The following is a 12106-nucleotide window of genomic DNA, read 5'->3' as shown; positions in this document are numbered from 1 at the left end:
TACCTTTTGTTACTGTGATGAAGTTTTTCACAATAATTGTTAATCCTGTGTCAGTCCTACCATAGTTATGGGGGTCTGGCCTTCTACCTCCACGCAGAAACAGCAGAACTCCAGCCCAAGTTCTCAGAGTTCTCTCCCCTCCCTCAGCCTCCCCTCATGCTACCACCAAATGTTGAAGGCACAGCCCCAACTTGCAACCTAGGTTTGGTGCCTTCATTTTCCCTGTTAGATGTGCTTAAGTATTGGGACAGATGAACTTAATAATAATAATCACTGGCTGCTTCGTTGGTACACTTGGTACACTCACTGTCCATTATCAGCTCTTCTTATCTCGTTGTAATTCTACATTTACAGACTGTAGTCCATCTGTTTATCTGCATAATTTGTTGTCCCCCACTTAATGCCATTCATTCATTAATGGTGAGAACCCCCACAGGACCACCATAGAGCAGACATTGGGTGGTGAATCATTCTCAGCACTGCTGTGGCGTGTTAGTGTGTGTTGCGCTGGTATGAGTGGATAAGACACAGCAGTGCTGCTGGAGGTTTTAAACACTGTGTCCAGTCACCTTCCACTCTATTAGACACTCCTACCTTGTGGATGTAGAGCTGATCTGTAGCCTCACAGTTTGTGTTGGTCATTCTCTAGTCCTTCATCAGTGGTCACCGGATGCTGCCCACAGGACGTTGTTGTCTGGGTATTTTTGGTTGGCGGTCTATTCTCAGTCCAGCAGTGACACTGAGGTGTTTAAAAACTCCAGCAGCACTGCTGTGTCTGATCCACTCAGACCAGCGCAACACACACTATACACCATTATTTTATTTAAGGGTTTTCAGAGTTTAGTCATTTTTCCAGCTAATTTAATGCTGTGTTTGGATTGACACTTCCATTTTTCCCTTTATTGATCTCTATGTTTGCTTGCAGTGTTGTGTCTTCATCTTGCTGTATTGTGAAAGTAGCATTAAAAGATCCTGGGGGTATTTTCTAGTCTAGGGGTGCACAGTCTTTTTGTCTTGAGGACCAAAGTGCAACGTTTGTGGTGGACAGAGGACCAAAAAAGACAAAACAGTGTGAATATAAAGAAAGAAGGCTTCAACTATGTTTTATAACATTATCCTATATTTTTGTCACTATAACTCCTTTTATAATTATATTATTATAGAATTGTAAAGTTATATAATCCCTGCTGTCAGAACAAAACCTTGTATCTCCATTTTTGTTGTTTTTCAGTTTTTGATATAATTTGAAAATGCCTGTTGCCCTTTATATTGTGTGTAAATTTCATGGTGAATGGACCAAAAGAAACGGCCCAAAATGACTTAGAAAAAAGTCTGGTTCCATTGATATACATTAAAAGTATTAAAAGTTTTTCCTTCTCCTGTAAAGTTACTATTTTGGAGATACAAGGTTTTGTTCCAACAGCAGTGATATACAGGGTGATTCAAAAAGATTAATCCGATTTCAAAGCGCCATATTTTACAACCGTGAGGCGCCTAGGAACCAATCACATACCAATTGGAAGAGGGGGGACATAGAGTTTTGGACTGTCACTGGAAGTTGGCTCCCTTCAGTCTGCGAGGAGATGAGACCCCTGAGCAGAAAGTGTTTTGCGTTCTCCACTTCAATAAGAGTGAATCTGTTATAACTGTGCAGTGTAATTTTCGTGGTCAGTGAACCTCCAACAGCTCAGAGCGTTCGTTGTTGGTTCCACAACACTGGATGATCTCCGAAATCGCACTGAAAGAGCCGTGAGTGCAGCGACACCCGACATGCTCAATCCAGTATGGGATGAATTTGACTATGGCGTTGATGTTGTCTTTACAGCTGGAGGAGGTTCATATTGAGCACTTGTAAAATTACATAATAAACTTTATGCTCACTGTAAACCATTTACAGTTTACTGCATTGTAATGATTTACATGTGAAATACATCATTTTGAAATCATATGAATCTTTTTAATCACCTGTAGTATATGAATAACTTTCTGGCAGATGTCCTCACAGGCCACACTTTGGACAGCAATGTTCTAGTCAGCAAGCAAACTGAACGGCCAGTAACAGACACTGCCTCGCTCAAGGCATAAAGAAAACAATTTTCTTTTATCCACACTTTAATTTTTTTATCATGGTGGGTGTTTATCTCTGACTCATCTGTCTGTAAAATATAGTTTGAGAGCCTAACAGGGTTCTCTGTGATCTTTAGTTCACTGTAATCTGACAGGCTTTAATGCTGTTAAAGTCATCTGTGAACAGTAGTTTCTGTTCTTTGTTGGCTGTTTTTGATCTCATTGATAATAAAGAGTTTTCTTCACAGCTCTGGACATTTTTCTGTCCTCAACCACAACTGTTTCCTCAGCTGACCTGGTGCACAGCAACTTTTATCCATGTTATCCTATTGTATCATTTTTATCCAGTGTGCTGTGGCTGATGTGAATTCTTTTCTCAGTGTTCAAAATAGACATGATTTTAAGTGCAGATCATACAAATATGATTTTATGGAACATGAGGAGATTAGTAGCACTGATATACTGGCAGGGGAGCTGTTAATGAGAGATCTGCTACTTGTGAGGCTCAGTGTTTCCTGATATCGATTCCACCACTAAAACTGCGTCCCTTGTTCCCTTAGCTGTGAGCAGGTCTAAGTGGGGCCCTGAGGATGTTTAATTTAACCCTTAACGCTTGTGTGGTGTTCAGGTCTGTGGGACCCATTTTCAATGTATACCAAAAGAAAAAATGATGTGATTGATTATTATTTCAACTTAAGATTCTTGGCCGTATTATTGGTTCATTATTTTGCCCCGCCTGCTGGTGCATGATGATGTAATCAAAACTCAGAGGCTGGTAAAAGTCATTACATTTTAATGTATATTTTACTGATTACAGAAAAATAGTAATTGTCTTTTAAATGATCTGAGGAATTGTGCTGAAAATGACCAGGTACTTGCTCATTTTCTGTGAAGAACATATAAAATAACCAATTTTCAGTGTCTTCACTCTGTTCACCCCCCACACATTTATATTACACATGTGGTGTAAAAGTGTGATGGGAAATAATTTTATTTCCCATGGGAAATAAAAGTGTGGAGGTGCTGTGTCCTTCACTCTGTTCTCTTCCTACATGGCCTGCTATTAGTGTGTGTGTGTGTGTGTGTGTGAGGGTGGACAACATGGACAGGCTGCTGACTGGCTACAGCTGCTAAAGGAGAACCCTACGCTGGACACTTGTGATATTTTAAACATCTGGTATTTTTACATAAATTGTTATGGTTATGATTTAAAAAAACAGTATTGTGGGTTCATCAGACCACTGAGTAACAAACACATGAACACCACACAAGGGTTAAGACTGTATTTTTAAGTGCTTTTACACACAGTGGGCAGAACATTTATCTCCAAAGTCATTTCAACCAACAATCCAGAGCTGATACATCAGACACACTTTCTGTGGACAATATAAACACACCTCCTTCTGTACTGTGATGTATTTGAGAGTGGAGCGCTGTCAATGAGGGTCGCTGAGCTAGCTGAGCATTTTCTCTCTATGACAGATGGAGGTGGATGAACATGATATTATTGGTTAATTATTTTGCCCCGCCCACTGGTGCATGATGATGTAATCAAAACTCAGAGGCTGGTAAAAGTCATTACATTTTAATGTACACTTTACTGATTACAGAAAAATAGTAATTGCCTTTTGAATGATCTGAGGAATTGTGCTGAAAATGACCAGGTACTTACAAGGTAAAGGTCAATTTTGTACTAGGTTAGTTTTCAAAACTAATTAATCAAAGGATGGATCATCACCTTTTTTTACTTGATAGTGCTTCAACTCAGTGCATCTAAGGTGAAGTGAGGGGAAAAAGCCTATTTAAAAGGATTTTAAATATTTTAAAAAAATTGTGTGGCTATTTTGCTGGCCTGTTTTGGAAGCTCTGTAAAGCGACCTTGACCTTTGGAAAGGTGCTATATACATAAAACTATTATTATTATTATTATTATTATTTAAAAAGCTTCACAAATCTACTAACAGCATTTTATTGGAAGGCTGTATTAGTTATTAGTATTCATTTTTGGAAATGTGCCCCCTTCTGCCTTATTTGCATGCATGCATAGGCAGCTACGTATGGAGGCAAGTCAGGTTATTAAGGTGCTTCACATCTAGTGACCCCATTAAAGGGGAATTCCAATGATTTTTCAGACTTTCTGCATAATTGAAGTGCTGATATGTTAAACACATTGGGAGCATTTTGTCTTGAATCAATCAATTGTGGAGAAACTTACCAACTCTGATTTCTTTACAGTGGTGGTGATAGGAACCAGGGGTCACTATGTCCACAATGAAAATAAGCGTTTTTGAGTTTTTATATGAGATGTTGATGATGGTAATAATGGTGATAAAACTGGCTGAATCTCAAATGGCTCCCTGCTCCCTACATAGTGCACTACATAGGAATTTAAATACTGGATCCTGCAGCCCAACTGTGCATAATATAGCTAAAAATAGTCATTTGGCACTCAGACACATCCACACTCGATAAATGATGCACTATTTGGCTGTAGAGGCTAGAATTTCTAAACTTTCATAGTTAGCACACTATTTAGGAAGTACGGAGCCGTTTGAGATTCAGCCTGGGTTTGATGCTACTGGCTGAAACATGAACGTTTGAAGCATGTAATCCATTCAAGTAACATTTTTTAGACTTTTATACTGCAGTTTTACAGTTAATCATACCGTAAGTGCTTTAAATCAAGCCTGTTGGCTCTTTTAGCCTGTTAGCCAGCTGACCAGCCTAGTTCTAGTTAAGAACATAAGTTGTCAGCCCCTCAGTTTAAACTGAAATGGGTTCTTACTTGATCAATACACTTGGTGGTCCATGCCAGCAGCATTAGAGTCAAAGATTATTCCATTAACAGCACAAGGCTTTTTCGCGCTGTGGCGCAGTGATACACCGTTCAGTTGCTGTGAGGTGGTCATAGGTGTAGGGTATATTGTGGATTTTACGACAGCTTTGAACGCGGCTCAGCCAATCAGATTTTAGGGCCGGAACTATCCGTTCTATAATAGTTATTATAGTGTATGTCTCCTCAGACCTGCATATGTAGATATGCACACATCTCTTTTCACATTTCCAGCTCCTTTCACGTCGGCTCTGTATTATTCTGTGTTCTATTAACTGTATTTTTATTTTAATTTGTCCTTCAGAGAAATTCTTGTAAACAGTCTGTGTGCTTGTCTGGTTTGGTCAGTGTTCAGTCCTTCATGTGTGACTCACCAGGACTGATTCCTTGTGTGTGTAACAAACAGTGATTCTGATTGTGTTCAGTGCTGAAGATGCGCACTTGGGGTGATGAGGGACGGTCACCGTTATTTTGCTTCCCACCCGTTGTTCTACAAGCCCCGCCCTCCCGCGATGCGATTGGCTGGAAGTTCATTCTCACAAGCAGTGGTGCAGGGAGGGGAGTGGTCCCTCCTACCGCGCGCAGGAGCCTATAAACGAGCCAAACGCACCAACTTCGCCAGCTTTCCGGTGATGGTTCAAAGGCAGCTCAGCACTGTGTCAGCGGTCAGACCTCTGTTAGCGCGTGAAGACTGAAGAATGACCCGAAGCGTCTACAGTCCCGCGCGCCCTGCTCCCTGACCAGAATGTCGCTCCTCGCTCTGAACCTCAGCAACCTCAGCAGCCCGGAGCTGCGCGCGGCCGACGACCCGAGGGACGAGCAGCTCGCGCGCGTCGAGATCGCGCTGCTGGGGCTCATCTTCGTCACCGCCGCGCTGCTCAACTCCGCTCTCCTGCTGCTGCTGCTGCGGAGGCGCGAGCGTCTGACCCGCATGCGCGTGTTCGTGCTGCACCTGTGCGTGGCCGACCTGACCGTGGCCTTCTTCCAGGTGTGCCCGCAGCTCGTGTGGGACATCACGGACCGCTTCGTGGGGCCGGACCCCGTGTGCCGCCTCGTGAAGTACCTGCAGGTGGTGGGCATGTTCGCGTCCGCCTACATGATTGTGGCCATGACGGTGGATCGCTACCGCGCCGTGTGCGACCCCATGGCGAAGCTGCGGCGCGGCGGGCGCGCGCGCTGCTCGGCGCCCGTGTGCGCGGCGTGGTGCGTGGCGCTGGCCGGTGGCCTGCCGCAGGTCTTCATCTTCTCGCGCGTGCAGGTGGCGCCGGGCGTCTTCGACTGCTGGGCCGAGTTCGCGGAGCCGTGGGGGCTGCGCGCCTACGTCACGTGGACGGCGCTCGCAGTCTTCGTGGTGCCCGTGGGCGCCGTGCTCGCGTGCCAGGTGCGCATCTGCCGCGCCGTGAGGGCCAGCGGCGAGGCGCGGTGCCACGAGGCCCAGCCGCGCGCCTCCGGCATCTCCAAGGCGCGCGTCAAGACCGTGAGGATGAGCGTGGTCATCGTGCTCGCCTACGTGCTCTGCTGGGCGCCCTTCTTCACCGTGCAGCTGTGGTCAGTGTGGGACAGCGAGGCGCCAACTGAGTGTAAGTGGATGGAAACGTAACAGGATCGCTGCAGCAGGAATTGAAAGTCAGTCGACAGGGGGTGGTCAGGGATGAGCATGGCCACATTTCTGGTCACCCCAGTTATGGAAAGCATTTACTTATGACGGTCAGCCATCAGTAAAGAATCAGTTACGCCTTATGGTGAAACTCTGCCACAAGGGTGTTCATCAGTCAGTTATAAAAGCTTAATAAGGCTGCATTAATAAGGCTGCATTTAACAGCGTCAAGCACTCTTAAAAAAGGTTCTTTAAAGGTTCTTTAGTAAAGACAGTGGTTCTATATAGAGCCAATAACATTTAAAGAAAAATATGCTTAAACCTTTTTTTGTATGGTGAAATGGTTCTTCAGATGGATGGAGAATGTGTTGTATATGGTTCTATAAAGAACCTTTTTGAAAAGGGCTCGTTTTTTACATGCTTGTCATCATAACAATAGCAGAACCATATAAAACACATTCTCCGTCAATCTGAAGAACCATTTAACCATACAAAGAACCATTTAAGCATGCAAAGGTTTCTTTGAGTGTTGTTTATGGTTCTATATAGAACCGTTTTGAAAATGGTTCTATATAGCACCAAAAAGGTCCTTTTTTTTGCTACCAGCTTGACATCATAACAATAGCAGAACCCTTTCTGGTGCTATATAGAACCATATACAACACATTCTTCATCAGTCTGAAGAACCATTTCACCATACAAAGAACCATTTAAGCATGCTAAGGTTTCCTTAGAGTATTGTATATGGTTCTATATAGAACCCTTTTGAAAAAGCTTGACATCATTACAATAGCAGAACCCTTTCTGGTGCTATATAGAACCATATACAACACATTTTTCATCAGTCTGAAGAAACAAAGAACCATTTATGCATGGAAAGGTTTCTTTGAATGTTGTATATGGTTCCATATAGCACCAAAAAGGGTTCTTTTTTGCTATAAGCTTGACGTCATTACAACAGCAGAACCTTTCTGGTGCTATAAAGAACCATGTGTAACACATTCTCCATCAGTCTGAAGAACAATTTAAGCAAAGGTTTCTTTGAGTGTTGTATGTGGTTCTATATAGAACCCTTTTAAAATGGTTCTATATAGCACCAAAAAGTTCTTTTTTGCTACAAGCTTGACATTGTACCAATGGCAGAACCCTTTCAGGTGATATATAGAACCATATACAACACATTCTTCATCAGTCTGAAGAAGCAAAAAACCACGGTTCTATATAGAACCATTGTCTTTATCAAAGAACCATCATTTTGAGACTGTAGGGTAATTCTCTGGGCAAACTTGTGAGTGAATGTGCGCTGGGTCCCCTCAGCAGTGCTGCTCAGTGAGCTCATTTTGAAGCAGGTTATTCAATGGTCAGATAAAAGTAGCCAGTTATAATCATTTATCATGCCCACAAATTCCTTACAGCTAAAAACCTGAATGTGTTGTTGTAGGTTATCTTATACAGTGCTGTGTGGCGAGCTTTCTAATCATTAGACGCTGTATGACCTGTAACGAGGGCAGCCTTCCAGTCTGTCTATATGAAATGTTTTTCTAAAGTTAATGTTGTGCACTGAAAAAAAGTGATTTAATTTAATTTACCTGATTCAAACCCATCATTTCCTCATGAATGATTAAAACACATTAACGTTTCATATCTTACATCAAGAGTTTTGTCTTTCAGTTCACTTTTGGCAATAAATGTATTGGTGTAATCTTTTATTCATGTGGAAATGATGAACACATTTAATTATGTGCAGAGAAAATACAATGTATTACTTTTTATGTGAGCTTTTCCTCACTTTTATCATCATTTTAATGCAGTACCCTCTCAGAAAGGTGCCTAACTGTCACTGGGGCAGGACCCCTCTTGTCACTGGGGTGGGACCCTCAAGGGTACATCTCAATACCTTTAGTCAGGGAACATAACTGCACCATAATCCACTGAAATGATATTTTCTAAGCTGTACTGACTCCACTCCGTCTCGTCTCTAGGATTTATTGTTCTGTTTTAAAACATTCGGTTATGAAAAGGTACAAATACAAACTTTTCACCTGGAAAAACTTACTTAAGGGGCAGAATTGGAACTTAAAACCACTGTTGTACCTTTGAGGTAACGTTTACATTGTTTGTACCTTGATGAACAAAATAAATGTACCTAGAACCTTTATTTCTAACAGTGTAAAGCTATTTTATTTACTTTTGTTTTTCTGCTACCCCAGTAAAATCTCTGGGTTTTACCTGGCCACCCCATTCTAAAAGTTGTAGCCACACCTCTGCATCCACAGAGGGATACAGTGATATGAGAATCGTGGGCTGATTCTGATACTGATGTCAATATTTAAACATCAATCCACCTGCATTGGCCTTGCTATGAAATATTTACAGTCTAAAACTTTTGTTGAGTTTCTATGTGAAAATAAATGAACACCCTCTACAGACAGCACACCTTTAATGTACATTTTAATGCACAATTACTGTATAGTTTAGAATTTAACATACTGGAGGGAAAGAAAAAACACAAAAATATACCTTTTATGTGTTATTTTTTCCAATATGTTAAATGTGGAAAATAATTATAAACGTTGCATTAAAATGAGCAGAGGATATTTAAATTTGCTCTCTGTAGAGGGTTGTTCACTTATTTTCACTCAAAAAAATCTATGTAATTTGACGCCCAAACTTTAATATACGACTGCGTATTTTAACAAAATGTATTTATATTACACTCTCAGAGAAAAGGATGTTATCCAGCTACATTTCGGTCTAGCAAGGTACAAACCATGTACATGTCAAGACATGCCAGTGTCCTTAAGGTCCAACTGTGTACATTAAATGAATCTTACAAGTACGTTGCATTCACTTTCCCAGAGGAGAGGCCAACATTTGTACCCTTTCATAACTTTTTTAACATAGAGTGTAAAATGAAGAGCTTGGAATTATTTTCGCAAAGCAAACCTACTGAAGATGTACTCTCGAGGGTCCAACCTCAGTGACAGCACTTGTATACCAAAAGGCGCAATATTAAATGTGTAAGTGTAAATAAATGTAATGATTGTTTAAATAACCAACAATGAATTATAATAACAAATAGTGTACTTACTGCATGAAGTGATTTGCCTTTACTCTAAAAGGTAATCTGCTTCCTTTGATTGTTTGAGTTCATTCAGATTAAAATCTCTGTGCTGATCTTTATTCGTTTAAGTGCTCTCAGTCTTCACATCAGTAGTCAGCTGTGCTCCTGCTTGGCTGGAATGAAAACATTGTGGATTAGACTGAGTATCACTGCATCTGTGCTGAACTAACACAGTCAGAAGTCAGTCATAGGGACCCCAGTTTGCTGTGTTAATTCGAATATTAAGTTAGCAGTAAAACAGATTACTGTTGTCTGAACTCATGCTAATGGATTTTGTCTTTGTTTGCAGCCAGACAGATTGATTAGTGCACAGTAAAGATTTTGCTGTCAAATATCTTGACTTTTTTCAAGCCACATTCAATTTACAAGCGCAACGTGCCCTTTGGCTTCTGTCCATCACAAAGAATAGCTTACTATAAAAAAATAATAATAATTAGTTTTCATTAAAAAAAGTATGTGTAATATTTTAACTTCTTTGCAAAAAGGAAAGAATGAAGACAGATTATTTTGTTCCCTAAACTACCCTAACGATTGTGATTTGACTTGACCAAAAGGGCAAAAACATAACTGCATGAAGTCTAAATGATTTGTCTAAATTACATTTTGTTAATTCGTTACTTGAGAATAAGTGAGTACATCCTCTAAAGGGAACACACTTAAATATGGCAATTCTTTGCTAATTTAAATACATAATTTCTATTCATTTGCTGAGTTTAACATACCGGAAATAAATATAATATAATAAAATATACAGTATAAAACTTTTGCAAAAGCCACATTTTATATGTAAATAGTACATTTCTGTTTGCAAATTTAGTGAACAAACAGTAATTGTGTTTTAAAATGTGCAGATGTGTGTTCTCTGTAGAGGACATGTGTTAAGCTCCAGTCCTTGTGGACCAAAACACTGCAGATTTCAGCTCACTACCTCATCAGCTAATTAGCAAGGCCTTCATGAGCTGAATTCAGAGTGTTAGATGAGAGTAATGCTAATCTCTGCAGCACTTTGGCCTGGAAGGTCCCCAGTTTGACATGCCTGCTGTCGAGGATGTGTTAACTTATTTTCACTTAGAAAATCAACAAAACGTCATTCGACCAGGGGCACCCAACACTTTTGCAAGCAGCTGTATTTAATGTCAATTTTGATTTTTGTTTTTTTCTGTTGTTTATCATGACCATTTTGCATGAAAAGAGTGTATTTTCTAAAATAAAATGCTAAATAATAATGAAGTGAATATTAGCCAATAGCAGGTCATCCTCATGCACTTCCAGGGGATGAATAAAGGCAGAGAGAAGTCTGAAATGACCACTGATGTCACTGTGTTTTGAATTGCAGCTGCTACGTTCACCATCCTGATGCTGCTGGCGAGTCTGAACAGCTGTGCCAACCCCTGCATCTACCTGCTGTTCAGCAGAGAGCTCCCCAAACAGTGTCTCTGTCTCAGACACAAAGAGAGGAAGTACTCTGTGCCTGAAGAGGCCACTATTCTCAGCTCTGTTTACCTGAGCTTCAAGAGCCTCTCTGACTGTATGTAAAATTAATAAATTAGGGTGTAGCAGCCCTGGACTGTCACCTGATTTACTCCTGCTAGTCAAAGGGAAAGACGACCCGTAGTGTAAACAGTCATTACACTGAGTTTGGGCTTCATTCTGACAACTTGGAGTCACATCATTGTCTAAATGTGTCATGTAAAATGTTAACTATAATTGCTAGAGTTGCTGTTTACATTAGTATCTTTAAGTTCCAGTGGTTTAACAGGTGTTACTTTGTACTGACCAATGTGCAGTGCTGTAATAGATGAATGGCATTAATTGTTAATGTACTATTCGCTTTATGTAGCCACTCCTACAGTGTTGATTCACTCTTACAGTGTTCATTTGTGTCCAGCAGGACTTTGCTGAGTATGAATATACATTCAGTACACAAGTAGAACAAGTAGTACTTTTTTGCTTTCATCTAAAGTAAATGCTAATCTGAGCGAACCGACTTGAATGTCCACTTATAGAAGGTCATTAATGCAAACAGAGCTGAATATCTACTTATAGATGGTTATTAATGATCTGAGCTGAATGTCCACTTATAGAAGGTCATTAATATGATCTGAGCTGAATGTCCACGTATAGAAATCATTAATTTGAACAGAGCTGAATGTCCACTTACAGAAGGTCATTAATATGATTTAAGCTGAAAGTCCACATACGGAATGACATTAATATAAAAAGAGCTGAATGTCCACTTATAGAAGCTCATTAATATGATTGAGCTGAATGTCCATTTACAGAAGGTCAATAATGTAAACAGAGCTGAATGTCCACTTATAGAATGACACTGATGTGAACAGAGCTGCATGTCCACTTATAGAAGGTCATTAAAGTAAACAAAGCTGAATGTCCTCTTGTAGACTGACACTAATGTGAAAAGAGCTGAATGTCCACTTATAGAATGTCCAGCTAGTGATGCCTGTCCTGTGTTTCCTAAGAGTGC

General features: G+C 40.6%; 1 protein-coding gene across 1 annotated transcript; it reads left to right on the top strand.

Moving 5' to 3' along the window:
• Nucleotides 1-5541: 5541 nt before the first annotated feature.
• si:dkey-178o16.4 (vasopressin V2 receptor) lies at nt 5542-11258 on the top strand. Its single transcript, XM_036569640.1, has 2 exons — nt 5542-6480; nt 10958-11258. The coding sequence occupies exons 1-2, from the start codon at nt 5646-5648 to the stop codon at nt 11155-11157; spliced, it is 1035 nt and encodes a 344-aa protein (XP_036425533.1). The 5' UTR covers nt 5542-5645; the 3' UTR covers nt 11158-11258.
• The last annotated feature ends 848 nt before the right edge of the window (nt 11259-12106 follow it).

Source organism: Colossoma macropomum, unplaced genomic scaffold (genome assembly GCF_904425465.1).
Source record: "Colossoma macropomum unplaced genomic scaffold, Colossoma_macropomum, whole genome shotgun sequence".
Classification (NCBI taxonomy): Eukaryota; Metazoa; Chordata; class Actinopteri; order Characiformes; family Serrasalmidae; genus Colossoma; species Colossoma macropomum.
Note: the sequence above shows the minus strand (reverse complement) of the source record. Positions and strands in the feature narration are given on the sequence as shown.